The following is a 27,694-nucleotide window of genomic DNA, read 5'->3' as shown; positions in this document are numbered from 1 at the left end:
GACTGCACCTATCAGGAAGGAGGACTCAGCAGGGTTGGAGTGCACAAGTATCATTAAATGCCTTGAATGATCAGCCATGATCTTATTGCATGGCGGTGCAGGCTCAAAGGGCCGAATGGCCTACTCCTGCACCTATTTTCTATGTTGCTATGTTTAATATGTTTTTTTTTAAAAAAAAGGTATTTAAATGTACATTCTCTCATTTTAAATAAAGCTACTTTTTGACGTGATTAGATGTTTAAATATTGGAAATTAACACAAGGCAATAATTTGGTTTAAGTAGTTCCACATCAGAAAGTTTATTATTCATGTGAAGTTTTTTAATGCTGGCATGGTCTGCAACTAACTTTGGTTTCATTTCTGTCTTCCAGTTGCCACGTTTAGTTATAATCCCAATAAGGGCTTGTTCAACCTGGCCCCGTTTCACCTCCTCTCTATTGGAGCAATATTTGGTGCAATGGGCTTAGGCTTCCTGCTCTCAATGCTCTTCTATCTGGAACAGAACATTGTGATGTCATTAACAAATGCCCCTCAGAACAGGTAAGGTGCCAAAAGTAATGACTTCACCCACTTAAGGTCATGTCCTGCACTGGGCACAACCTCCTCCAGCCTTGCTTCCCAGCTTTCGTTCCTTCACTCTTCTGACTCCGGCCTCCTCCTCATTCCCTCGGCTGCCCCATCAATGGTGGAGGGCCTTCAAACATTGGGGCCTGTGTTCTGAAACTCTCTCTTCCTAAACCCCTGCACCTTGATGCATCTCTTCCCTGCTTTCAAAATCCTTCTTGAAACTCATCCTTCCCTACCTCATTTCCCCCTGAAATGTTCCCCTCAATCTGCTATACAAATCTTTGGTTAGGCCGCAGTTCGAACATCGTGTCTAGTTTATGGAACATTCTACTTTCGGAAGGATGTTCAGGCCGTGGAGGGTACAGAAGAGTTTTTTTTTTAAAAAGAATGACACCAGGGAGATGTGCATTTAGTTATGAGCAGAGAGGGATTGGAAAATGACCTTCCTCATTGGTGCAAAAGCAAAATACTGCAGCTGTTGGAAATCTGAAATCAAAACACACAATGCTGGAAATACTAGTTGGGCAGCATCTGTGAAGAGAGAAACCCTTGGTCAGATTTGGAAAAAGTTAAAGATGTAACCGGTTTTTAAGAATGTGCAGGGGGCAGGGAGGAAAGAACAAAAGGGAAGGTCTGTGATAGGGTGGAAGGCAGGAGAGATTAGAGAGACAAAAGTTGATGGTGCGAGGCAAAAGGAGATGGTAATGGGACAAGTTGCTATTGAGAGAGTGCAGCGAAGGTTCACCAGACTGATTCCCGGGATGGCAGGACTGACATATGAGGAGAGACTGGATCGACTGGGCCTGTATTCACTGGAGTTTAGAAGGATGAAAGGGGATCTCATAGAAACATATAAAATTCTGACGTGACTGGACAGGTTAGATGCAGGAAGAATGTTCCCGATGTTGGGGAAGTCCAGAACCAGGGTTACAGTCTAAGGATAAGGGGTAGGCCATTTAGGACTGAGATGAGGAGAAACTTCTTCACTCAGAGAGTTGTTAACCTGTGGAATTCCCTGCCGCAGAGAGTTGTTGATGCCAGTTCATTGGATATATTCAAGAAGGAGTTAGATACGGCCCTTACGGCTAAAGGGATCAAGGGGTATGGAGAGAAAGCAGGAAAGGGGTACTGAGGTGAATGATCAGCCATGATCTTATTGAATGGTGGTGCAGGCTCGAAGGGCTGAATGGCCCACTCCTGCACCTATTTTCTGTTTCTATGTAAGAAACATGGATGAGAATAGATAGGGTGTAAATAGGAATGATCAAATCAACAACAGCTGTCATGGGGAAGAGAGAAAAAAAATAGGGACAGAGGTTACAGTGTGACCAGAAGGCTGTAAAGTGTCTAATTGAAAGATGAGGCGCTGTATCTCAAGCTTGTGCTGAGCTTTATTGGAACTGTGCAAGAGGCTGAGGATGGGGAGATCCGTGTGGAAGCGGAGCAGGGATTAAAGTTGACTGCAGATTTCCCTCCCTGTACTGTTACTTCCTGCGACCAGCTGGACCCAGCAGCCCAGTGTGAAGCCACTGTTAGCAGCAAAGCCACTTTGGATTATTTCTGGTAAATGTTGTCACTGGAGTGCCTTTTCAAGGAGGAAGGCCCTGTTTTGAGGGTTTCAAAAACTGTGGCAAAGGAAAGATTTATGATTTTCTTCTTCAAATGGAGAATACATGAGGACGGAGATATCAGAGTGGGAGTGGAGCGGGGAGTTAAAGTGACAGGCGACCGGAAGCACCCCTTTTGTCTCTTAATCACCCCTGCCTTCCACCCTATCACAGACCTTCCCTCTTGTTCTTTCCTCCCCTCCCCCCTTTCCCTGCCCCTACACTTGCTTTAAAAACATGTTCTATCTCTTTTAACTTTTTCCAGTTCTGACGAAGGGTCAACGATGATGTCTGTCCTGCATTTTCTGTTTTCCTCATCAGTAGCTTGTCCTTTGATCTGAAGTCCCCGCCTGCTAAACTTTCTCCTCAAATTTTATCTTTGCAGATTAGTGAAAGGCACAGGCTATCACTGGGACATCTTCCTTGTGGGCTTAATCAACATAGTGCTGTCAATCTTTGGGTTGCCATGGGTACACTCGGCATTCCCCCATTCTCCCTTGCACGTGCGGGCCCTGGCGTGTGTAGAGCAGAGAGTGGAGAATGGTCATCTGTGTGAGACGTAAGTTAACGGTGGCTTCGAGACCCCCTTTCTTTCTTCCTTTATTTAATTATGCATGCATGATGTGTTATGTTTTCTGAGCCAAAGTTTTGATGACTGAATAAAATAAATCCAAATCCAGACAAAGCAGTAAATGTAAACGATGAAAAGTTGGATTGGCCACCAGAACTGAGCTCGAGCACAAACCATCTTCCATACAAGTTGTTTTTAATCCAGAAACTTCGGCAGAAAACCAAGGCTGATTGCCCCAGTGCAGCAGTGCTGCACTGTCCGAGGTACTGTCTTTTAGCTGAGAGACTTTAAAACCGTCTGCTCTCAGATGGACGTAAAAGATCCCACAGCGCTATCTTGAAGAACAGAGGACTTCTCCCCATTGTCCTAGCTGATGTTTATCCCTCACTAAAACAGATTATCTGGTCTTTATTACATTGCTGTCTGTGGGAGCTTGCTGTGCATAAATTGGCTGACATTTAGAAAATCATAATACAGTCAAGTAGAGCTAGAATGGTTTTATGAAAGGGGAAATCATATTTGACAAATTTGCTGGCGTTCTTTGAGGATGTAACAAGCAAGGTGAATAAAGGGGAACCAGTGGATGTGGTATATTTGGATTTCCAGAAGGCATTTGATAAAGTGCCACGTAAAAGGTTACTGCACAAGATAAGAGCTCATGGGGTTCGCGGCAATATATTTGCATGGATAGAGGATTGGCTAATTAACAGAAAACAGAGTCTGGGTAAATGGGTCATTTTCTGGTTGGCAAACTGTAACTAGTGGGGTGCCACAGGGATCCGTGCTGGGGCCTCAACTATTTACAATCGATATTAATAACTTGGATGAAGGGACCAAGTGTAATGTAGCCAAATTTGCTGCTGATACAAAGATTGGTGGGAAATCAAGTTGTGAGGAGGACACAAAGAATCTGCAAAGGGATATAGATAGGCTAAGTGAGTGGGCAAAAATTTGGCAGATGGAGTACAATGTGGGAAAATATAAAGTTATCCAGGAAAAATAAAAATGCAAATTATTATTAAATGGAGAGAGATTACAAAATGCTGCAGTACAGAGGGACCTGGGGGTCCTTGTGCATGAAACAAAATGATAGCATGCAGGTACAGCAAGTAACTAGGAAAGCAAATGGAATGCTGGCCTTTATTGCAAGTGGGATAGAGTATAAAAGTAGGGAAGTCCTGCTACAACTGTACAGGGCATTGGTGAGACCACACCTGGAGTACTGCGTACACTTTTCAGCTATCATATTAAATGGCGGAGCAGGCTCGAGGGGCCGTATGGCCTACTCCTGTTCCTAATTCTTATGTTCTTATGTTCTTCTGTTCTTGCTATCCCAGAGGTACTGAGGCAAGTTCCAGTGTCTCTCTCCTCACCATGTCCGAGATTAGCTAATTCAGCAAAGCCCAGGATTTGAACCTCAGATCTTTCTGGCCCGTATGGCCTGGATGAGTTCAGCTGCATCAGCAATTAAGAAGCTCAACGCTTTTCGGACCAAGCAGTCTGCTTGATTGGCACCCCATTCGGCACCTTCAACATTCACTCCCTCCACCCCAGCCGCACTGCAGCAACTTGTCGAGCCTTGTTCGGCAGCACCTCCCAAACCCGTGACCTCTCCCACCTAGAAGGACAAGGGCAGCAAGCGCATGGGAACACCATCGCCTCCACATTCCTCTCCAAGTCTCTCACTATATATGCTTTGGAAATATATCACTCTTCATTCATTGTCGCTGGATCAAAATCCTGGAATTCCCTGCCTAACAGCACTGTGGCAGCACCTTCACACGGACTGCAGCGGTTCAAGAAGACGGCTCACCACCATCTTCTCCAGCGCAATTGGGGATGGGCGATAAATCACAGCTTTGCCAGTGACGCCCACAACAACAACAACTTGCATTTATATAGCGCTCCTTAACGTAGTAAAATGTCCCAAGGTGCACTATAAAACAAAATTTGACATCCTGACAATGAATGGAAAATGCTAAGAATGCATTGCTGGTCCATTGGCAGCAGGGGAGGCTGGTTAACTAGTTTTTAAGCTCACTTGAGTATTTCCCAAGGAGCTACTTGGAGTAAATTGTTCTACGAGATAACAGCATTTTTTGTGACATGCAATATGTTGAAAAATCACATCGCATTCTGCTGAGCAGAAGACTGAACTTTGACTAATTATCACCCGAGCTTAAAAACGTCAAGAGTCAACCATCTCTGAGAATAGCCACTGTGAGCAATGGCGTGGGGATCTGCTAATGCGTCTGCGTGCATGTGCCTGTGTGCGATCTGAGAGAAGTGGTTTCGGTTAGTATTGAAAGAGATGCGTTTCCCCAGGCAAATATTAAAAAACTGAGATTAAACTGGTCTGACGGGGAGTTCCTCCTGCGTCTGGGCCAACATTCCTCTCTCTCTCTCTCTCTCTCTCTCTCTCTCTCTCTCGCTCGCGCATCACCACCAATAACAGACTATCTAGTTGTTCATTCACTTGTTTGTGGGATCTGGTGTACAAGTATTCTGCTGTGCTTACTCAGAAGAGGACAATGACCGCAATTCAAAAGTAATCCAATGGTTGTAAAAAATAATTTTGTGCTCCTCTTTTCTGCCCTCTTGAGCATCCCTGATTATAATCGCTCAACCATTGGTGGCTGTGCCTTCTGTTGCCGGGGCTCCAAGCTCTGAAATTCCCTCCTTCTCCACTTCTCTCTCCTCCTCCTTTTAAGCCGCTCTTTAAAACCAACCGCTTTGAACAAGCTAGCTTCCTTACGTGGCTTGTTTTTTTCACAGGTATATAACACTCCAGTGAAGGGCCTTAGGGCGGTTTACTACATTAAAGGTGCTATATAAATACAAGTTGTTGTTGTATTCATTCATGGGCACCGCTGGCAAGGCCGGCATTTATTGCCCATCCTTAATTGCCCTTGAGAAGGTGGTGGTGAGCCGTCGCCTTGAACCGCTGCAGTCCGTGTGGTGAAGATACTCCCACAGGGCAACGAGCTTAGGGATAGCTTGAGGACACAATAGGTTGCTGTGAAGGTACAAGTTCAATATGTTTGGCTTATAGCTCAAGGATGTTTATTTAAAATTAATGTAGGAAAAAGACACGCGAGTGCTTCAGAGGCATGAGGAAAAGCAGAGGTTCCATTTGGTGATGAGGAATATTGAACAATATTTGTCACTTGGGCAGCTGAGGCCCCACAAGCAGCAGTGAAATAAATGACCAGATTATCTGCTTTAGAGAAAAGTATTGACCAGGACACCGGAGATAACTCCCCTGCTCCTCTTCGCCATGGGATCTTTTGGGTCCACTTGAGGGTTTAAAGTCTCATCTACGAATGTACGGAAATGATGGGCAGGAAAAGATCCAACCATCAAGCCTGCCCCACACATGATGGTTGGATCATCATGGCCGGTCATGCTATAGATGAAGCTTTGGATCATTAAACTGCTGAGTCGTATTCTCGGGTGGGGTTCAAGAGAGCAATTACCGCTACTAAAAGGAGTCTACTCGGCCTGTGGTCACCAAATCCTGCCGAACTCGGTCCTTTAAGGACCGCTCTAGGCTGAATTTCGCAGAGGGCAGAGCTGAATAATAGTCAAATAAACAGCATTATTTCACCTTTTTCATTCAATTAATTGTTCTCCTGTGCCCCAGGTCAAGGAGCAAGAGATATGGCGAGAAAGCAGGAATGGGGTACTGAAGTTGTATGTTCAGCCATGAACTCATTGAATGGCGGTGCAGGCTCGAATGGCCTACTCCTGCACCTATTTTCTATGTTTCTAAGGATCTCCAACCAATCATGCTCTGAGCTCTGGCTGTGTGCCCTGGAGGCCCAGAGAATTCATTTCATATCTGCTGCTTCGAATTTCATGGACCTGTGATAGTGTCGGCTGTGGCTCTGTGGGTAGCACCCTCGCCTCTGAGTCAGAAGGTTGTGGGTTTCAAGCCCCGCTCAAGACTTGAGCGCAAACATTTTTAGGATGGCACTCCAGTGCAATGCTGAAGGAGCGCTGCACTGATCAGATGTGCCCTTTTTCAGATGAGACGTTCAACTGAGGCCCTGTCTGCTCCCTCGGGTGGACATAAAAGATCCCGTGGCACTATTTCAAAGAGGAGCAAGGAGCTCGCCCCAGTGTCCTGACCAGCATTTATCCCTCAACAGCACTAAAAAAAATGATTATCTAGTCATTGCTCTTTGCGGGAGCTTGCTGCGCGTGTATTTGGCCACTGCAATTTCTACGATACAACAGTGACTACACTTCAAGAAGTACTTGATTGGCTGTAAAGCACCTTGGGACGTCCGATGGTTGTGAAAGGTGCTATATAAATGCAAGTCTTGCATATTTAGAAGGAACTGCTTTGCAGCCCTGTTGTCTCACTGGTAGGTAATTCATAAATCAGAGCGTCGGATTCTGAAAATATCAGCGACTTTTGAAATATATTCAGATTAATGGGAATACTGCCCTCAGGATTCACGCTGTGCAGCTTTATTGCCTCCAGAGATGAAAGATTGCACAACTGCGCTCTTGGATGAATGTTGCTTTGAAAGGGAATTAAGTGATCTTTACTTATATTTACTGCAGCATGATGTCTGAAAACAGTTCACAAAGTAAATTACAAAGTGACTCTTGTAATATATAGTACTTGACATAATTTCTACAGAAGTGCTTGTTTATCCCCGTGTATATTGGCTCGAGCAGCTAAGGAAGGTACAGTGTTAGACTGGTTGTGCGACATCCATATTGGATAAGCAGAAAATTCCTCCAACTAAATAACGTGAAGACCAAAAACCATGGTGCAGAAATCCCGGCCTCCCGGGTCCGTACGGAGTGTGCACGGACCCGGGAAGGCACCGCAAAAGCCGGTTTTTAGCGCACAATGCGCATGAGCTGAAAACCGTTTTTTCCGATCTGTCAAGCTGGAGCTGGACAGATTGCAAGCATCTCTGGAGCGAGGACATTTGCAAGGGCACGATTGCGGGATTTTACCCCCATATCTTGCCCAGCAAATGTCCTGAAAACTCTTGCGTCTGATAAAAGCAGGTGCATCGCCCACTTTTACAGGCGTAAGAGTTTTAAAACACACTTAAAGCGTAAAAAATAAAATTTAAAAAACACTTTTTGAAAACCCTGCCCACTACATTAAATTTATTAAAGCATAATTAAAATTTTTTTTTAAAAATCGGAAAAATATATATTTTTAATAATACATAAATAACTAATTTAAATTAATGTTAAATATGTAATGTATTCTATTTTCTAATGTTTTGTGTGTTTGGCAGGGTTTCTCATTCATAATAATGGGAACTCCAACTTACGGAGCTCCCATTATTATGAATGAGAACATACCTTACCTGATTGGCTGCCCAGAGCCATGTGACTGCAGCTCTAGCCCTGCGCACATCCCGACATGCACGTGCTGCAACGCGCAGTCAAGAGGCCTCAGGACTGGGAGCTCACGTGGGCACAGCAGCTTCAGGTAAGTGTGCTTTTTAAAGTTTTTTTACTCGATCGCCCGCGGGAAGCAGCCAACCGGGATTTCTGGGCCATTGTCTTCAGTCCCCGCCACAAAAAATGCTCCCTAACCACCGACTCCGTCCCCCATTCTGACCGCTGTCTGAGGCTGGACTGGACTGTTTGCAACCTTGCCGTCCTTTCCAACCTGGAGCTGAGCTTCTGACCTCAGCTAAGCCGGCCTATCTACTTCCATCTCCGTGACATTGCCCACCTCGGCTCATTTGCTGCTGAAGTCCTCATCCATGCCTTTGTTACCTCTAGACTTGACTATTCCAATGCTCTCCTGGCTGGCCTCCTACCTTGCACCCTCTCTAAACTTGAGCTCATCCAAAACTCTGCTGCCCGTATCGTGTCTCGCACCCGGTCCCGTTAGCCCATCACCCCTGTGCTCGCTGACCTACATTGGCTCCCGGTTGAACAACGCCTCGATTTTTAAAATTTTCTTCCTCGTTTTCAAATCCCTCCATGGCCTCCCCCACCTTCCTATCACTGTAACCTCCTCTAGCTCCACAACCTTCCAAGATATCTGCACTCTTTCCATTCTTGTGCATCCCTGATTTTCATCGCTCCACCTTTGCCGGCTGTGCCTGGGCCTTAAGCTTTGGAATTTCCTCTCTCTCTCTCTCTCTCTCTCTCTCTCTCTCTACCCCTCTCTCTCTCTCTCTCTCTCTACCCCCCCCTCTCTCTCTCTCTCTCTCTCTCTCTCTCTACCCCCCCCCCTCTCTTTCTCTCTCTCTCTACCCCCCCCCCTCTCTCTCTCTATCTCTCTCTCTACCCCTCTCTCTCTCTCTACCCCTCTCTCTCTCTCTCTACCCCTCTCTCTCTCTCTCTCTCTCTCTACCCCCCCCCTCTCTCTCTCTCTCTCTCTCTACCCCCCCTCTCTCTCTCTCTCTCTCTCTCTCTCTCTCTACCCCTCTCTCTCTCTCTCCTCCTCTAAGATGCTCCTTAACGCCTACCTCTTTGATTAAGCTTTTGATCGTCTGTCTTAATATCTCCTTATGTGTCTCGGCGTCAAATTTTGTCCTGTGAAGCGCCTTAGGACGTTTCATTACGTTAAAGATGATACAGCAAGCTAGGGCCATATCGCTGCTGAGTCCTTGCAATCGACCCCTCACAAGTAAGCCTATTTGTGCTTGTAATTCTTTTTGGCTCATTTGAATCTTGTGGGACTGGAGTTTTGGAAAATAAAAAGGCTTATGCTAGTGTTGTTTTACTGGTGGATCAATCTTAAATTAGAACAACGACCTCTATTAATAATGGCAACTTGGCATAATTGCAAATTAGTGGGATGTTGATTTTAACTTTCAGTGTGACTCTCAAGACTCCCGCGGCATGTATTATGCAGTCCCCGAAGATTAAAGCTTCCACACATTCAACATAAATTTACTCTTGTGAATAATGTTGAAGCGGCTGAAGGTGAAATTGAGAGAGCCCGAGGAGGTTTGGTAATTTCGGTGCTCAGCATATCCAATCGATGCTGAGCCGCAATCAACAAAAGCACATCCAGTTCTGTGCGATAAAGACGAAATAGTACAAGTCTGAGAGAGTTGTGATGGAAACTTGTACAGGAGCTCTGCTCAGACCGTAACTCGAGCAATGTTGCCTTAATTTTTTTTTTGGGGGGGGGCTGCGCGGCCCATTGTCAATACCACGCTGGCGCAGCTTTTCCTGTTTAAAAGTCGGCGAGCTGACTGCGTGGGAGTCTGAGAGCGCAGCACGGTCGTGCAACATAACGGGAACGTTAAACGAGAGTAGTGCGTCCATTTCTGGTTACTGACCCACAAGGGGGTGAGGGGGCACTCCAGAGCAGAGCCACCAGACTGATTCCCAGTCTTGCAGTCTGCATTATAATGGGGTTAGGTAGCACAGTGGCTATGTGACTGGACTAGTCATCCAGAGGCCTGAACTACTGATCATGAGATGCGAGTTCAAATCCCATCACGGCAGCTGGGGAATTTAAACTCAGTTAATTAAATAAATCTGGAATTAAAAAGCTGGTATCAGTAATTGTGACCGTGATATTACCGGATTGTTGGAAAAGCTCATTTGTTCATTAATGTCCTTTCTTTAGGGAAGGAAATCTGTCGTCCTTACCCGGTCTGGCCGATATGTGACTCCAGACTTACAGCAATGTAGTTGATTCTTAACTGCCCTCTGAAATGGCCTAGCTAGTCACATAGTTGTCAAGAAGGTGGCTCACCACCACCTTCTCGATGGGCAATAAATGCCAGCCTTGCCAGCGACGCCCACATCCCATGAACGAATAATTTTTAAAAAGACTGGAGAAACTGGGCCTTTTCTTCAAGGTAGATGTTTGAAAGATAGAGATATGGAGCTGAAATCTGTTAGCGCTGCTAGACGGGCACTGAAGCAGGTGCAGAGAACGATCTCTGCACTCTCGGAGGCCTGGGTGCTATTGGTCCTTGGGCCTCATTTAAATGCCTCGGAGAGCTGCCTACTCTTCCTGCCTATCCCCAGGCAGCTTGGTGGTGAAGTAAAAGGTCAGTTGTGGGCCTCTACTCTAGTGAGGGGAGTGGTGGGGGGAAGGAGGCGAAGGGGAAGGTAGCCAAGCGAGACCTTCAGGAATGTCAGGAGGAGTGCTCCCATTTGAAAGGTAAGCTTTTAAAACAAATAAATAAATAAATGTTTTAAATTGACCCCCATTTTTGGTGACGACACCCAGTGGTAGGCTACACGATGCCTGCTCCATTCCGCAGCAACAAATGACCCGAAACACCTATTAGGCCCCTCATTAACATATTCAAAGGACTGTTTATGGCTGGTCGCTCGGGACGCCTGTAGACAGCCTTTCATTCATAGGCAGTCCCTCGAAACGAGGATGACTTGCTTCCACGCCAAAAAGGGATGAGTTCACAGGTGTTTCAATGAAGGACCTAATATTCCAGGTCCAGAACTACATCCCGAAGGGTGGAAGATGCCTGTGCGTGGATTTTTTTAACGTGTGGTAGCCATTGCACACCAGCCACCACACGGGCTTGACAGAGCTAGGTCTTGGTCCAGTGGCAAGGATTAACCAAGACAACTGGAGACCAGCTCTGCTGCACAGACCTAGTGCGCACACATATCGCAGTGTGGGCTGGCCCTTGCTGCCCCTGGGCCCTCGGCTCTTCTGGACCTCGATCACATCCCTCTACAAAGTCTTGTCACTCCTTCGCCCCGGCTTTGCCGCACTTGCCCAATCATCTGTCGCCCTCCTGCAGCAGCACACGCTGCTCCCTGCAGTGGTATGTCGCCACACGCTGCTCCCTCTAATGGCCCCGGCCTGCTGATGGTCTTGCAGGCCGGGACTGACCCGATGGCTGGGCCGCCGCACGCTGCCTTTACCAACATGGCGGCGTGGGCCATTGCACCTCAAAAATTGGTCCTTTTTGCCAAGTTTTAGTTGGATGGATGAACTAAAATGGGTCGAATGACCCATCTTGTTGAGCAGCAGCAATGGGCCAGGTAATGCGACGTTGAAGAGAGGCGCATGGATTTCAAGAAGTGGAATTTTTTGGCTGGACAATCGTTCGGTGGTTTTTCCCGATGAGCCTCGTTGCTCAGTGAGACTGGATAGTTCCTGTACTGGCGGAAAGCAAACTCGGGAGAATAGGATTCTTTGTGTAATCGAATCAAGATTATACACGTGGGTTGTACATATTTATCATCTGCACAGTGGAATTATGTATACTGATGAGTGCATAACGCAATGAGACCTGCAGGAAACCAAATATAACCTAGAGGAGTATTAACAAAAGCCCCTTCTGGCCATTTATCAGAGATCGAGAGATTTTTGGATATTAAGGGAATCAAGAGATATGGGGATAGTGCAGGAAAGTGGAGTTGAGGTAGAAGATCAGCCATGATTTTACTGAATGGCAGAGCAGGGTCGAGGGGCCAAATGGTCTACTCCTGCTCCTATTTCTTATGTTGTTTTTCTCATTGGGAAAAGAACCAGAATACTTGGTATCCATTAGTTTTGAATTTTTCTTCCTGGTTTTCTCCCAGATGTCCATTGTGATTAAACCTGTGTGGCTCACCAGCCGGAGGTTACAACACCAAATCAGGCCATTCAGCCCAACCAGTATATGTTGGCCTTCACCCTCCAGACGGGCAAATAGCCCTGATCGCATTTATAATCACGCCTTTCACGATCTCTGGATGTCCCAAAGCACTTTACAGCCAATGAAAATACTTTTTGAAGTGTAGTCACTCTTGTAAGCCAATTTGTGCACAGCAAGCTCCCATGACCAGCAATATGGTAATGACCAGGTAATCTGTTGCAGTGATGTTGGTTGAGGGATAAATATTATCCAGGACACCGGGGAGAACTTCCCTGCTCTTCTTCGAAAGAGTGATTCTATGCAAGTGACCCGAGGGGACAGATGGGCCTCGGTTTGATGGCACCTCTGATAGTGCAGCACTCCCTCAGCACTGCACTGGGAGTGTCAACCTAGATTTTTCTGCTTAACTCCCTGGAGTGGGACTTGAACCCACAAACCTGCTGACTCAGACAAGGGTGCCACCCACTGAGCCAGGGCTGACACAAAATAAGATTTCACATGGACATTTAGGCTCCCTGCATCCTGGTTTTAATTAGATTTGAAGCAATCAAAATTTAAATGGGACCATAAGAGGTGTGGGCAATGGACGCCAGGAAATATCTTGAGGTGCCTCCACCTGGATTCTGACTCGGTGCAAAATCGCCGCTGGAACTCTTGTTTCTGCAGGCAGGAAGTGAGGAAACTGACCCAGTCCTGGGCTTGTGCCCCCTAGTGGCCAGGTGTAACATTAACCCATCCATAACAAAATGAAGGGCGAGCAAAGGCTATAAGGCTCATCAAACCTGCCCTTGTTGTCTGTAGGTCCTTGTCAGACTTGTGGAGGACCTTTGTCTTATGGATGTTTAGTGTAAGGCCCATGCTTTCGTACGCCTCAATGAAGATGTTGACTATGACTTGGAGTTCAGTCTCTGACTGTGTGCAGACGCAAGCGTCGTCCGTGTACTGTATTGGACTTCTCAGTCACCTAAGAACTCTGAGTGGAAGCAATTCTTTCTCGATTTCGAGGGACTGCCGATGATGATGATGATGATGAGGTCCTTGTGCTACAATTGCCTGGATAAGCCCTACCCTTCACATCTGGTTCTATCTCCGTGAAGCACTTTTAGGTGTTTGAGTGATGTGATGAGGTACCATAAAGCAGGGTTAATGGACTAAATGGCTATCTCTTTCAAAGAGCCAGCATGGGCACGATGGACAGAATGGCCATCTCCTGTGCTGTTGGATTCTACACATATACTTTTAGAACGGATGGAGACACGTTTCTTTTCTTACGATGCGAGTTGTTTATGACTGGGATTGCCTGAAAGGGCAGATTCAAATTCATAACTTTCAAAAGGGAATTGGATATATCCTCAAAGGAAACATTTTCAGGGCGATGGAGAAAGCACAGGGGGTGTGGGACTAATTGGACAGCTCTTTCAAAGAGCCGGCACAGACCCGATGGGACAAATGTCCTCCCTTCAGTGCTGAGTGATTGTATGAAATGTCTTTCAAGTCCTTTCTACGTCTTCTGTTTTGCAAAGAGTCACTGACGGGTTTAGCAGCTCTTTCATTACAAGCAACAAAAAAATAATAAAATAGACTCATTCCAAACGGAGCTCAAATAAGAAAGTGAATAACGTCAGAAGACGGTGAGGTTATCTACCGCCAGCCTGGGTGATGGGTTGGGATCAGTTGTGGAGAATCTCTTTCCTCTTTCTGCTGCCATTCCCTCTGTCTCTCTCAGACTTTGAGGTACAAACAGGGCACAAACCTTTTCCCATCTCTCATAACATGATTTAAATAATCCTAAGAAACTCTTTTCCAAAAAAAAAAAGGGACTGCCTTTTTCAGGTAAACCATTCACATTGACAGAACATCCTGAAGAAAGAATGAACCGCCGTCTCGTTTGACCAGCAAAACGGATGACTCAATTGCAGGAGAGTTTGTCGATGTGTTTGGATTTGAATTCCAAATATGGCTGCGATGCTCAGTAAAAATAGCTACTTTCATTTATATAGCGTCTTGCATGGCCAGCGGACATCTTAAAGCGCTTTACATACGTAAGAAACCTTGCCTATTTCCTGAATGAACCTCACCTGTTTTTTTTTGTTCTCCCCCTCCTTCTCTCTCTCTCTCTCTCTCTCTCTCTCTCTCTCGCTCTCAGGATCGTCTGTGTAAGGGAGACCCGTGTGTCCGCACTGGTGGCACACATATTGGTGGGAGTCTCGCTCCTGCTGCTGCCCATTCCTCTGCAGTGGATTCCGAAGCCTGTCCTGTACGGGTTGTTCCTCTACGTTTCTGCGACCTCCATCGACGGCTGTCAGTTCTTTGAGCGACTGGCCCTTCTATTTAAAGAGCAGGTAAATCTGGAGAAGCCTGCACGCAATGCTCGGGACAGGGGGAACCTGCTTTGATCACAAGTCCTTTCCCCCCCCCCCCCCCCCCCTTGAATCTCGGCAAAGTGCCCTTGGCGCGTTTGCCCCAAGTTGAAAGTGCTGCGGCAAATGCTACCGTTTAGTATTGGTAACGGTGTGGTGCCAAGATGCAGGTCCTCCGGCAAACGAAACAAATACTGAGATGCCATAATGACGCCCAAGGCGCAGCCTTCAAAATGGCGGGCATTCAGCGCCCCCCCCCCGCCCCTTTTTGGAACGGATTTAAAACTTTGAACGCATTGCCCTGACGGCCCCGGTCGATGAATGCACCACCTTGATGCCAAGGTTAAATGAGTGGGCAACGATTTGGCAGATGGAGTATAATGTGGGAAAGTGTGAGGTTATCCACTTTGGCAGGAATAATAGAAAAGCAAATTATAATTTGAATGGAGAAAAATTGCAACGTGCTGCAGTACAGAGGGACCTGGGGGTCCTTGTGCGTGAAACACAAAAAGTTAGTATGCAGGTACAGCAAGTGATCAGGAAGGCAAATGGAATGTTGGCCTTTATTGCAAAGGGGATGGAGTATAAAAGCAGAGAAGTCCTGCTACAACTGTACAGGGTATTGGTCAGGCCACACTTGGAGTACTGCGTACAGTTTTGGTCTCTGTATTTAAGGAAGGATACACTTGAATTGGAGGCTGTTCAGAGAAGGTTCACTAGGTTGAATTCGAAGATGAGGGGGTTGACTTATGAAGATTTGTTGAGTAGGTTGGGCCTATACTCATTGGAGTTCAGAAGAATGAGAGGTGATCTTATTGAAACATTAAGATAATGAGGGGTTCGACAAGGTGGATGCAGAGAGGATATTTCCACTCATAGGGGACATAGTCTCAAAATAAAACTGAGATGAGGGGAAATTTCTTCTGAGGGTTGTAAATCTTTGGAATTCTCTGCCCCAGAGAGCTGGGGAGGCTGGGTCATTGAATATATTTAAGGTGGAAATAGACAGATTTTTGAGCGATAAGGGTTATGGGAGCGGGCGGGGAAGTGAAGCTGAGTCCATGATCAGATCAGCCATGATCTTATTGAATGGTGGAGACGGCTCGAGGGGCAAAATGGCCTACTCCTGCTATTTCTTGTGTTCTGATGATGCGGCACCGAACCATACGGGCCCAAGAGGCTCTACGTTCAGCCTGTGGTTGGTGTTGGCCAATCTCAGCCAAGCCAGCTCACCAATTGCCAACAGTATCCCTGGGCTGAGGGAGGTGCTGAGGACTATTCAGTGCACCCCCTGCTGGAAAATGGACGTCATTGGCCGTAAAATGCTGACGGGATAAAGGCGAGTGAGCGACGCTCGACATTATTAATGTCCGCGTCGACCAGCAACTTGCGGCGAGGAAGAGAGAACCCATCAATTGTGAATCACCACAAGTTGCTGAGTGATTTGTGCCACTCCGCCGTTAGCCTCGCGAATGCGGCACCCCATGCTTAACCTCCCCGTGAGTTTCATGAAATTGCAGCACTTGCGCATTAATTACCCATTAAACACACCGCAGAAAGTGGAGTCAAGTAATTAATAGCATAATACCCTTTTATCGACGTTATAATTGTTAATGACTGCCAATCAATTGTTCTGACGCAAAACCTGAACAATTATAAGTGTGGAGGCTCATTCCTTCAGGTTGTGAATTGTTGTTGGAGATCTTAATGTCAAATTTCTATCTCTCTCAATCCAATCTTTCTCTCTCTCTCTCTCTCTCTCTCTCTCTACTTGATTTGACATTGAATTCATCCCCTCTAATTCGCCTTCCTTCCGCTGTTTATTTCTCAATCCTTGTATCTCATTGGTTACGGAGCTGTACTGTTGGTCCCGTCGTTCCCCGAGGTCCCAGATGCCCCGCTGCCCTCGCCGCGCTGTTATCGGCTCGCACTTCCAGCACCTTGAGAGTCAAAGCATTTTTGAGCTGGAGGGCAAGGGGAATGTCTAACTAACCGGATGCCCTGATCCAGCAAATTCCGACCCATTATGGATTTGGCTTGGACGGGCCATCTGATATCTCCCGATGGTTGAAAACCCATGGGGCTCATTCCTGAAACATGAATACTTGGATGATGTATGTTTGGGGGAGGGGGAGGGAGACCGATCATGTAGAGTAACCTACCTTCCTCACTGGTTCAAAACAACACATTTCGAGTACAGAATGATAGAAATTTACAGCGCGGAAGGAGGCCATTTTGGCCCATCGTGTCCACGCCGGCCGACAAAGAGCTATCCAGCCTAATCCCACTTTCCAGCTCTAGGTCCGTAGCCCTGTAGGTAACGGCACTTTAAGTGCACATCCAAATACTTTTTAAATGTGGTGAGGGTTTCTGCCTCTACCACCCTTTCAGGCAGAGAGTTCCAGACCCCCACCACCCTCTGGGTGAAGAAATTTCCCTCATCTCCTAAACCTCCTACCAATTACTTTAAAGCTATGCCCTAGATGTTGACCCCTCTGCTAAGGGAAATAGGTCCTTCCTATCCACTCTATCTAGGCCCCTCATAATTTTATACACCTCAATGAGGTCTCGTTTCCGCCACCTCTGTTCAAAAGAAAACAACCCCAGCCTATCCAATCTTTCCTCATAGCTAAAATTCTCCAGTCCCAGCAGCATCCTCGTAAATCTCCTCGGTACCCTCTCTAGTGCAATCACGTCCTTCCTGTAATGTGGTGACCAGAACTGCACACAGTACTCTTGCTGTGGCCTAACTAGTTTTATACAGTTCAAGCATAACATATACAGTAAGCACAAGTCTTCGTCGTGGAGTATATGGGACAGACTATATTAATGCACAGTAAAGGAGATTGGCCTTAACTGTATACAGAGAGTGGAGACTCGGTTTCTGTATCTTTCGAGCACACTCTGACAAGCTGAGAACCTTGCTCCTATATACACCATGTTTTGACTACATCAAAGGAAAATGCCAAAATGATGTATTTATTTCCAAATCCTCTGAAAACAGATTATCACAGTTTAAGAACATAAAAAATAGAAACAGGAGAAAGGCCATTTGGCCCCTCGAGCCTGCTCCGCCATTCAGTAAGGTCAAGGCTAATCATCTAGCTCAGCTCCACTGATAAAGGTATGCAGAGTCAGAGGAAATGTATTAGCATGGATAGAGAATTGGCTAACTAACAGAAAGCAGAGTCGGGATAAATGAGTCCTTTTCAGGTTGGCAATCGGTGGTTAGTGGTGTGCCACAGGGATCGGTGCTGGGACCACAACTGTTTACAATATACATAGATGACCTGTAAGAGGGGACAGAGTAGTGTAACAAAATTTGCAGATGACACAAAGATTAGTGGGAAAGCAGGTTGTGTAGAGGATACAGAGAGGCTGCAAAGAGATTTAGATAGGTTAAGCGAATGGGCTAAGGTTTGGCAGATGGAATACAATGTCGGAAAATGTGCGGTCATCCACCTTGGAAAAAAAACAGTAAAAGGGAATATTATTTGAATGGGAAGAAATTACAACATGTTGCGGTGCAGAGGGACCTGGGGGTCCTTGTGCATGAATCCCAAAAAGTTAGTTTGCAGGTGCAGCAGGTAATCAGGAAGGCGAATGGAATGTTGGCCTTCATTGCGAGAGGGATGGAGTACAAAAGCAGGGAGGTCCTGCTGCAACTGTACAGGGTATTGGTGAGGCCGCACCTGGAGTACTGCGTGCAGTTTTGGTCACCTTACTTAAGGAAGGATATACTAGCTTTGGAGGGGGTGCAGAGACGATTCACTAGGCTGATTCCGGAGATGAGGGGGTTACCTTTTGAGGATAGATTGAGTAGACTGGGTCTTTACTCGTTGGAGTTCAGAAGGATGAGGGGTGATCTTATAGAAACATTTAAAATAATGAAAGGGATAGACAAGATAGAGGCAGAGAGGCTGTTTCCACTGGTCGGGGAGACTAGAACTAGGGGGCACAGCCTCAAAATACGGGGGAGCCAATTTAAAACCGAGTTGAGAAGGAATTTCTTCTCCCAGAGGGTTGTGAATCTGTGGAATTCTCTGCCCAAGGAAGCAGTTGAGGCTAGCTCATTGAATGTATTCAAATCACAGATAGATAGATTTTTAACCAATAAGGGAATTAAGGGTTACGGGGAGCGGGCGGGTAAGTGGAGCTGAGTCCACGGCCAGATCAGCCATGATCTTGTTGAAAGGTGGAGCAGGCTCGAGGGGCTAGATGGCCTACTCCTGTTCCTAATTCTTATGTTCTTATATTCCTGCACTATCCCTCTATCCCTTGATTCCACTAATATCCAAAAATCTATCAATTCCTGACTTGAATATTCTCAACAGTTGAGCCTCCACAACCCTCTGGGGTAGAGAATTCCAAAGATTCACCGCCCTCTGAATGAAGAAGTTTCTCCTCATCTCAGTCCTAAATGGCCGACCCCTTATTCTGAGACTGTGACCCCTGGTTCTAGACTCCCCAGCCGGAGGGAACATCCTCCCTGTATCTACCCTGTAAGAATTGTTTCAATGAGATATGTTTGCAATTATTTACTTCAGAACCACTTCCCATATACGAGATTTCCTGACGTAACATTTTCGAACATCTTTGACCAATGGTTACCTACATCCCATGTTCATCACCCTAAAACTAGACATTGACCGTTCATGAGTGATGTCATCACTAACGCTTATTCCCTTACTCAAGAACTTTACATTTCAGAAAACAAGCAATGCCTCCTCCTCCTCGACACTTCAATGTCACCTTGTTCGTATCTTGGAAAGCTTGACGATACATTCCTTTCACGGCACTTCCAGGAAAACCTGTTGCTTTAAAACACTGGTTAGGCCACAGCTCGAGTACTGTGTACAGTTCTGGTCCCACATTACATCATAGGCAATCCCTCGAAATCGAGGAAGACTTGCTTCAAGTCCTTTGGTGACTGAACAGTCCAATGCGAGAACCACAGACCCTGTGGGACAGACATTCGGTCGGGGAAAGGAGGTGTGGGACTGATTTGCCGCACGCTCCTTCCGCTGCCTGCACCTGACCTCTTCACATTCGCGGCATTGAGATTCGAAGAGCTCAACGCCCTCCCGGGTGCACTTTCTCCACCTCGGGCGGTCTTCGGCCAGGGTCTCCCAGGTGTCAGTGGTGATGTCTCACTTTACCAGGGAGGCTTTGAGGATGTCCTTGTAACATTTCCGCTGCCCACCTTTGGCTCGTTTGCCGTGAAGGAGCTCCGCAATTGCTTAGGGAGCCTCTTGTCTGGCATGCGAACTATGTGGCCTGTCCAGCGAAGCTGATCGAGTGTGGTCAGTGCTTTAATGCTGGGGATGTTAGCCTGAGCGAGGACAGGGGATTTGCAGGATCTTGCGGAGACGTCATTGGTGATATATCTCTAGCGACTTGAGGTGTCTTTTGTACATCGTTCATGTCTCTGATCCATACAGGAGGGCGTTACAGGAAAGATGTGATTGCACTGGAAAGCATGCAGAGGAGATTTACAAGAGTGTTGCCGAACTGGAGAACTTTGGCCATGAGGAATGATTGGAGATGCTGGGTCTGTTTTCATTGGAACAGAGGAGGGGAGACCTGATTGAGGTGTATAAAATTATAAGGGGCCTGGATAGAGTGGATGGGAAGGACCGGTTTCCCTTGGCAGAGGGGTCAACAACCAGGGGGCATAGGTTTAAAGTAATTCGGGGGAGATCTGAGGGGAAATTTCTTCACCCAGAGAGTGGTGGTTGTCTGGAACTCACTGCCTGAAAGGGTGGTAGAGGCAGAAACCCTCACCACATTTAAAAAGTACTTGGGATATTCACTTAAAGTGCCGTAACCTACAGGGCTACGGACCAAGAGCTGGAAAGTGCGATTAGGCTGGATAGCCCTTGGTCGGTCGGTCGGCTGGCATGACCACGATGGGCTGAAATGGCCTCCTTCCGTGCTGTAAATTTTTATGATTCGATGATACAAAGTCGTTCAACAGTTAAACTTTTAACTTTCACGATGTCCAATACTAGACCTCGGTACAAGTCACCAAGTGAAATTGAAAGGTAATTTCAAGCTTCTGTTGTAAGTACCTGGTCAAATGGACATCACAGTCATAACATCCTGTAATTCTGGTACACAAACATGTAGGAGCAGAGATTGATTTTGATGGAGGATGGGAAGAGGAATCAGATACTGGTTGATTACACCTTCAAAACACTTAATAAAAATAATTAAGTCAGATTAACGGAATTGAATTTTACGGCTTTAGGAAGTTAAATGTCCGGAATTAAAATTTCCTTTCACAAACACACACACAGATGTGTTGACTTTAGTTATCATATTTTCTTTCTAAGCAATAGAAATCTTGTTTAATGAGCCTGGTTATAATTTCCTTCCTGGTATGTTTTGTTTACTGATGCTGGGATTTCGGACTGAACATAAGAACATAAGAAATAGGAGCAGGAGTAGGCCATTTCCCCCCAACCCCCGAGCCTGCTCCATCATTCATTAAGATCATGGCTGATCTGATCTTGGCCTCAACTCCACTTTTCCCCCCTCCCACTCCCCATAACCCTTGACTCCCTTATCGTGCAAAAATCTGTCTATCTCCACCTTAAATATATTCAATGACCCAGCCTCCAGCTCTCTGGGGCAGAGAATTCCACAGATTCACAATTCCTCTTTGTCTCAGTTTTAAATGGGTGACCCCTTATTTTGAAACTATGCCCCAGCTCTAGAAAACATTGGCCAAGACACCGGGGATAAGTCCCCTGCTCTTCCTCGAAATAGTGCCATGGGTCCTTTTACGTCCACCTAAGAGAGCCTCTGTTTAACGTCTCATCCGACAGACGGAACGTGGGAAGCGCGCTCCTGAATGTCGAGGGGATTGATGGACCGGCATGTTTTAATCGGCAATGCTGGTGCCCCCCCCCAATGCCGGAGATGTCCTTTCCCGCATCGTTCGGTGGCCAACATGCAGGCCACCATTTTGTGCCGGCTCAGTGGCGAGGAGCATGCCGCGATGTTGGATGCGTCCAGCGAGCGGACACGCCGAAGGTGCGGTCGGAACCTCCATGTCCGCCCGTGCGGCTCGGTGCTGCCGTCGGTCAACGTCCACGCTGCAAGTTCAAAGGGCAAGGGAAGCAGTCGCCCGCGCGGGAGAGCGGCTCCACCATTTCGGACACCGTGCGCATTCCTGGGCACCTGCCTTCCTTAGGGTGATGAGAAATCTGGAACGCTCTCTCTCCCCAACGCTGCCCCCCTGCTCCCCCCCCCCCCCCCCCCCACCATAAGTATTGTGGACGCTGAGAGAATTCCAGACTGAGATTGAAAGATTTTTGTTGGGTAAGGGTATCCCAGGGATATGATTCATAGGTGGGTAAGTGGAGTTGAGGTGCAGATCAGCCATGATGTCATTGAATAGCTTGAGGGGGAAATGGCCTCCTCCTGTTCCTTTATGTGCCTAGGAGGGACCTTTTATCAAACTTCGAAACTGATCCTCCTTCCGTCCACCCCTTCAGGCAATGGAGGCTGCTTTTGCTGTAATGATGGTTTGTTTCTTTATTGCGGTGTAGACATCCTATCCCCCCACCCACTACATCAGGAGAGTTCCACAGAGGAAGATCCATTACTTCACTGGTCTACAGCTGATCGAGATCGCCATTCTCTGCGGTTTTGGAATGGCCCCAATGCCGTACTTGAAAATGATCTTTCCGCCCATCATGCTCGCTATGGTCCCAGTCAGGTTGGTCGTTGATTCTGACTCTCAGCGGTGGGTGCAGTGCGGAGGGGAGCGGCCATTCTCGAACTCCTCACTCAGCTGCGCTTGTATTAAAACTGCAACACTTATCTCCGAAAGAGTTTGGTTTCACTCAAAATGGATGTCCATGAGTGAGCTGCAAACTGTAATCTAATCGAGCAGTTCGTGTGGTTTAATATCGAATAAGGGATACCCAGGAGTGGAGTTACAGACTGGAGTCTAATCGAGGGGTTCAGGTGGTTTACATATAGAATAATGGATACCCGGGAATAAGTTACAGGCTGGAATCTAATCGAGAGGTCCAGATGCATTTTTTGTTGCTTCTCCAGTTGAAGGTGGCTGGGGGTATCCTGGCTTCCATCGAACAAGAAAAGGACCTTGTTAGAGTGACACATTGGTCCTGTAGTTTGTGTCCCACTCCCCTCTCACCTTGGAGATGCTTCTGGCCTCCAATTGGCAAAATGATCTCAGTAACAGAATAGTGGGGAATTGCATCTCTTGCTTTCATGGTGTAGGGTCTTTGAAAGTGCGGCTCGAATCGGGGGTGGGGGGGGGGAGGGAGGGCTTTGTCGAAAGGCGATGCTGGGTTTTCGGTTCCTGGGTTTCATTCTTTTGCTCTCGCCTTGTGCACAGATGCCACATACTCCCGAAGATAATCGAAGCCAAGTATTTGGACGCGATGGACGCGGAACACTAAGGGACACCAGAGGTCAGACATGTGGACCTCGCGTGCTCTGGATCGTGGGGTGTGTCTGGAGGAGGGTTTTTGTGTATCGCTGCTCGAGGCTCCAAGAGGACCAACCGAAGCGGCTGGGCACCAGTTGAAGAAAAAGTCCCCCCTCCCCCAAGGACAGACACCGTACCAATTGACGACAAGCAAGGGGGGGCGAGCGCCCTGTGTTCCTTTCACATTACATTTTTGCACCTAACTTGGGGAAATCTATTTTCTTTGGTAAAAGGTTGCACAGTGGAGAATGTGTCTGTCTGTGGTAGTGGGGGAGACAGACTATAAAAATAGCATTTCATACTTGGGTTCGTGTTATTCTCTTTCCCCCCCCCCCCCCCCCACACACACTTTTCTTATTACCCCAGACTTCCTGTTACAAGCCCTTGCGGGATAGAATATCTTGGCTTGTAACGTTGGGACAACTGGATGGGTTTGGTTCCTGAGCAGACCATACAGTGTCTAGATCCTCCACACGATAGTGTAGTGTAGTTGTGGAATGTTGTCTAGATGCTCATTATTATAATGTGTCCCTACCCATGTCCCCATCATACTCTGATACAGAAGATTCAAAGGGGTCTTTTCAATATAATATATATATATATATTCCATCTTGTAGTTAGTTCAATATTTTCACACGTGTCTGTCAGGGCCTGATTTTTTTTTTAAATGAGAAAGGTGGTCCTAAATTGAGGCCTATAAGCTTCACTGGATGTTAGTCATGAGCTGTTGAACATAATAAGAACATAAGAAATAGGAGCAGGATTTGGCCTCTCGAGCCTGCTCCGCCATTCAATAAGATCACGGCCTCAACTCCACTTCCCTGCCCGCTCCCCATAATCCTTAACTCCCTTCTCCTTCAAAAATCTGTCCATCTCCACCTTAAATATATTCAGTGACTGAGTTGGTAGTAGTGCAATGGGATGGGGAGAGTGTGGGAAGGTTCCTTTTACGTTGTGTGGTATGTCTAACCATCCAGTCTGACCAGGATCAACCCTTCCCCTCTTGAACCTTCTCCCACCCCCTTCAAGGAGCTTCTCCACTTCCCACCCTCTTCTCCTGAGGGGAGCCACAAGGCAGAACTTGGAGATGGCGATGGTCACACCCCGCCCCCCACAACCCACGTTCAGATCACGCGTGCGACCTTCGTGATGCACCCTCCCATTTCTGTAGAATTGTAATATAAATGGACTGTTATGTAAAATGGTTTGCTCCTGTATCACAGTGTTCTGATCCAATGCCTGTCTGTGATACTGTAACATATTATAATTATGGTATCGGCCACTTGTTTCAGGCGTTTCATCTTGTGTAACACGCGTTTGACGTCAGATACTTGATGATTGAATATTGATGTTAATGGAACCGAAATTAAAATTCCTGAACTGCTTTCTGAAGTACTCCTATTGTATGCTGTATTTTATTGGGAGGTGACTATTGGACATCAATTGGGCTCGACTTTCCACTATGGTCGCTGTCGCCCCAAAATGGGCGCTATTTCCGGCCTTCGTGATTTTTTTATTTTTCAGGATCTCTGGAATACCGCCCATTTTAAAAAACTGCTAGTATCACCTTTTTAATTTGGGCGATAATCTTAGCGATGTGAAATGGGCCTTAGCGATGTATTCAGTTGTGCAAGGCTGGCGTCCATAGCAACGGCCGTTCTGTGCATGCGCGTTTTTTTTCAGGCAAAGAACTTTTCCCACGGGGGTTGACACAGAGAACAGGGGACCTGGTCCCATCAATAACATTATAAAACCTTTCTTTTATTCTAACCCCTCAGGTTTTAAAGCAAATCAGCCAACTGAGGTGAACTCCATTTCCTTCCCCATGGGATGACATACCCTAGTTCTGCTTCTACCTGTACTGTGGACCAGAAGGGGATCCATGATTTATTAACCGACATTACAGCAATGTACTTATTTGTAACTTCTCATTTGTTCTCCCATCTCTATTCTGCAGCATGTGATTAGTGATCAATACTGGTTGAGAAATTACAGGTCCCATCACTATAAATCGCTACAAATGCCCTCAAATGTGATTAGATGATTGACAAGAGTCAAAAAGGCCCTTAAAATCACACTCAAATTGATTCTCCTGACAGCCTTTTACTACAGATACTCCCTGTAGTGCCGAATTATTGCAGCTTTTCTTCAGCCTATTTTTGGGCCAGCGATCATTTGGGCAAAATGCCGAAAGTAGCGCTCGGTGATAATCTGGGCCATAATCGGGCGCAAGTTTCCATTGTAAGCACTATTCTCGGCCTTGCACGAGGATGATGTCATATTTGTTTTTAAAGTAGGCCCGGGCAATGCAGCTCATTCAGCAGTGCCGAAAGTTGGGCCGGCGATAAACTGGCGACAATTGGACGCTAGTTTCCATTTTTCAGCAAATATGGGCGACAATCTGCATCTCGGCTCTAATATGGGCGCTAAATGGGCGATGATGTGTCGCAAGTCTAGCCTGTGCAATTTGACAAGCAATGATGGGAAAGAACATAAGGACTTAAATAGGAGCAAGAGTAGGCCCTTCGAGCCTGTTGTCCCCCTTCATTAAGATCATGGCTGATCTTCCACCTCAATTTAAAGAAGGGTAATTTTAAAGGTATGAGGCGTGAATTGGCTAGGATAGATTGGCAAATGATACTGAAGGGGTTGACTGTGGATGGGCAATGGCAGACATTTAGAGACCGCATGGATGAACGACAACAATTGTACATCCCTGTTTGGCGTAAAAATAAAAAAGGGAAGGTGGCTCAACCGTGGCTATCAAGGGAAATCAGGGATAGTGTTAAAGCCAAGGACGTGGCATACAAATTGGCCAGAAATAGCAGTGAACCCAAGGACTGGGAGAAATTTAGAACTCAGCAGAGGAGGACAAAGGGTTTGATTAGGGCAAGGAAAATAGAGTACGAGAGGAAGCTTGCAGGGAACATTAAGACGGACTGCAAAAGCTTCTATAGATATGTAAAGAGAAAAGGGTTAGTAAAGACAAACCTAGGTCCCCTGCAGTCAGAATCAGGGGAAGTCATAATGGGGAACAAAGAAATGGCAGACCAATTGAACAAGTACTTTGGTTCGGTATTCACTAAGGAGGACACAAACAACCTTCCAGATATAAAAGGGGTCAGAGGGTCTAGTAAGAAGGAGGAACTGAGGGAAATCCTTATTAGTCGGGAAATTGTGTTGGGAAAATTGATGGGATTGAAGGTCGATAAATCCCCAGCGCCTGTTGGACTGCATCCCAGAGTACTTAAGGAGGTGGCCTTGGAAATAGCGGATGCATTGACAGTCATTTTCCAACATTCCATAGACTCTGGATCAGTTCCTATCGAGTGGAGGGTAGCCAATGTAATCCCACTTTTTTTAAAAAAGGAGGGAAAGAGAAAACAGGGAATTATAGACTGGTCAGCCTGACATCAGTAGTGGGTAAAATGATGGAATCAATTATTAAGGATGTCATAGCAGCGCATTTGGAAAGAGGTGACACGATAGGTCCAAGTCAGCATGGATTTGTGAAAGGGAAGTCATGCTTGACAAATCTTCTGGAATTTTTTGAGGATGTTTCCAGTAGAGTGGACAAGGGAGAACCAGTTTATGTGGTGTATTTGGACAAGGTCCCACACAAGATTAATGTGCAAAGTTAAAGCACATGGGATTGGGGGTAGTGTGCTGATGTGGATTGAGAACTGGTTGGCAGACAGGAAGCAAAGAGTAGGAGTAAATGGGTACTTTTCAGAATGGCAGGCAGTGACTAGTGGGGTACCGCAAGGTTCTGTGCTGGGGCCCCAGCTGTTTACATTGTACATTAATGATTTAGACGAGGGGATTAAATGTAGTATCTCCAAATTTGCGGATAACACTAAGTTGGGTGGCAGTGTGAGCTGCAAGGAGGATGCTATGAGGCTGCAGAGTGACTTGGATAGGTTAGGTGAGTGGGCAAATGCATGGCAGATGAAGTATAATGTGGATAAATGTGAGGTTATCCACTTTGGTGGTAAAAACAGAGAGACAGACTATTATCTGAATGGTGACAGATTAGGAAAAGGGGAGGTGCAACGAGACCTGGGTGTCATGGTACATCAGTCATTGAAGGTTGGCATGCGGGTACAGCAGGCGGTTAAGAAAGCAAATGGCATGTTGGCCTTCATAGCGAGGGGCTTTGAGTACAGGGGCAGGGAGGTGTTGCTACTGTTGTACAGGGCCTTGATGAGGCCACACCTGGAGTATTGTGTACAGTTTTAGTCTCCTAACTTGAAGAAGGACATTGAGGGAGTGCAGCGAAGGTTCACCAGACTGATTCTCGGGATGGCGGGACTGACCTATCAAGAAAGACTGGATCAACTGGGCTTGTATTCACTGGAGTTCAGAAGAATGAGATAGGATCTCATAGAAACATTTAAAATTCTGACGGGTTTAGACAGGTTAGATGCAAGAAGAATGTTCCCAATGTTGGGGAAGTCCAGAACCAGGGGTCACAGTCTAAGGATAAGGGGTAAGCCATTTAGGACCGAGATGAGGAGAAACTTCTTCACCCAGAGAGTTATTAACCTGTGGAA

The 27,694-nt window shown here is 46.5% G+C and overlaps 1 protein-coding gene across 1 annotated transcript in view; it reads left to right on the top strand.

Annotated features, from left to right (window-relative positions):
• Nucleotides 1-23,130, top strand: part of slc4a11 (solute carrier family 4 member 11) — a 215,314-nt gene extending 192,184 nt beyond the window's left edge. The window contains exons 16-20 of the mRNA XM_070861178.1: nucleotides 372-540; nucleotides 2,560-2,733; nucleotides 14,461-14,656; nucleotides 22,231-22,400; nucleotides 23,049-23,130. Of these exons, the coding sequence (XP_070717279.1) occupies nucleotides 372-540; nucleotides 2,560-2,733; nucleotides 14,461-14,656; nucleotides 22,231-22,400; nucleotides 23,049-23,112 (773 nt within the window). The 3' untranslated portion in view covers nucleotides 23,113-23,130. The remainder of the gene's footprint in view (nucleotides 1-371; nucleotides 541-2,559; nucleotides 2,734-14,460; nucleotides 14,657-22,230; nucleotides 22,401-23,048) is intronic.
• The last annotated feature ends 4,564 nt before the right edge of the window (nucleotides 23,131-27,694 follow it).

This window comes from Pristiophorus japonicus, chromosome 2, assembly GCF_044704955.1.
Source record: "Pristiophorus japonicus isolate sPriJap1 chromosome 2, sPriJap1.hap1, whole genome shotgun sequence".
In the NCBI taxonomy this organism is placed as follows: domain Eukaryota; kingdom Metazoa; phylum Chordata; class Chondrichthyes; family Pristiophoridae; genus Pristiophorus; species Pristiophorus japonicus.
Note: the sequence above shows the minus strand (reverse complement) of the source record. Positions and strands in the feature narration are given on the sequence as shown.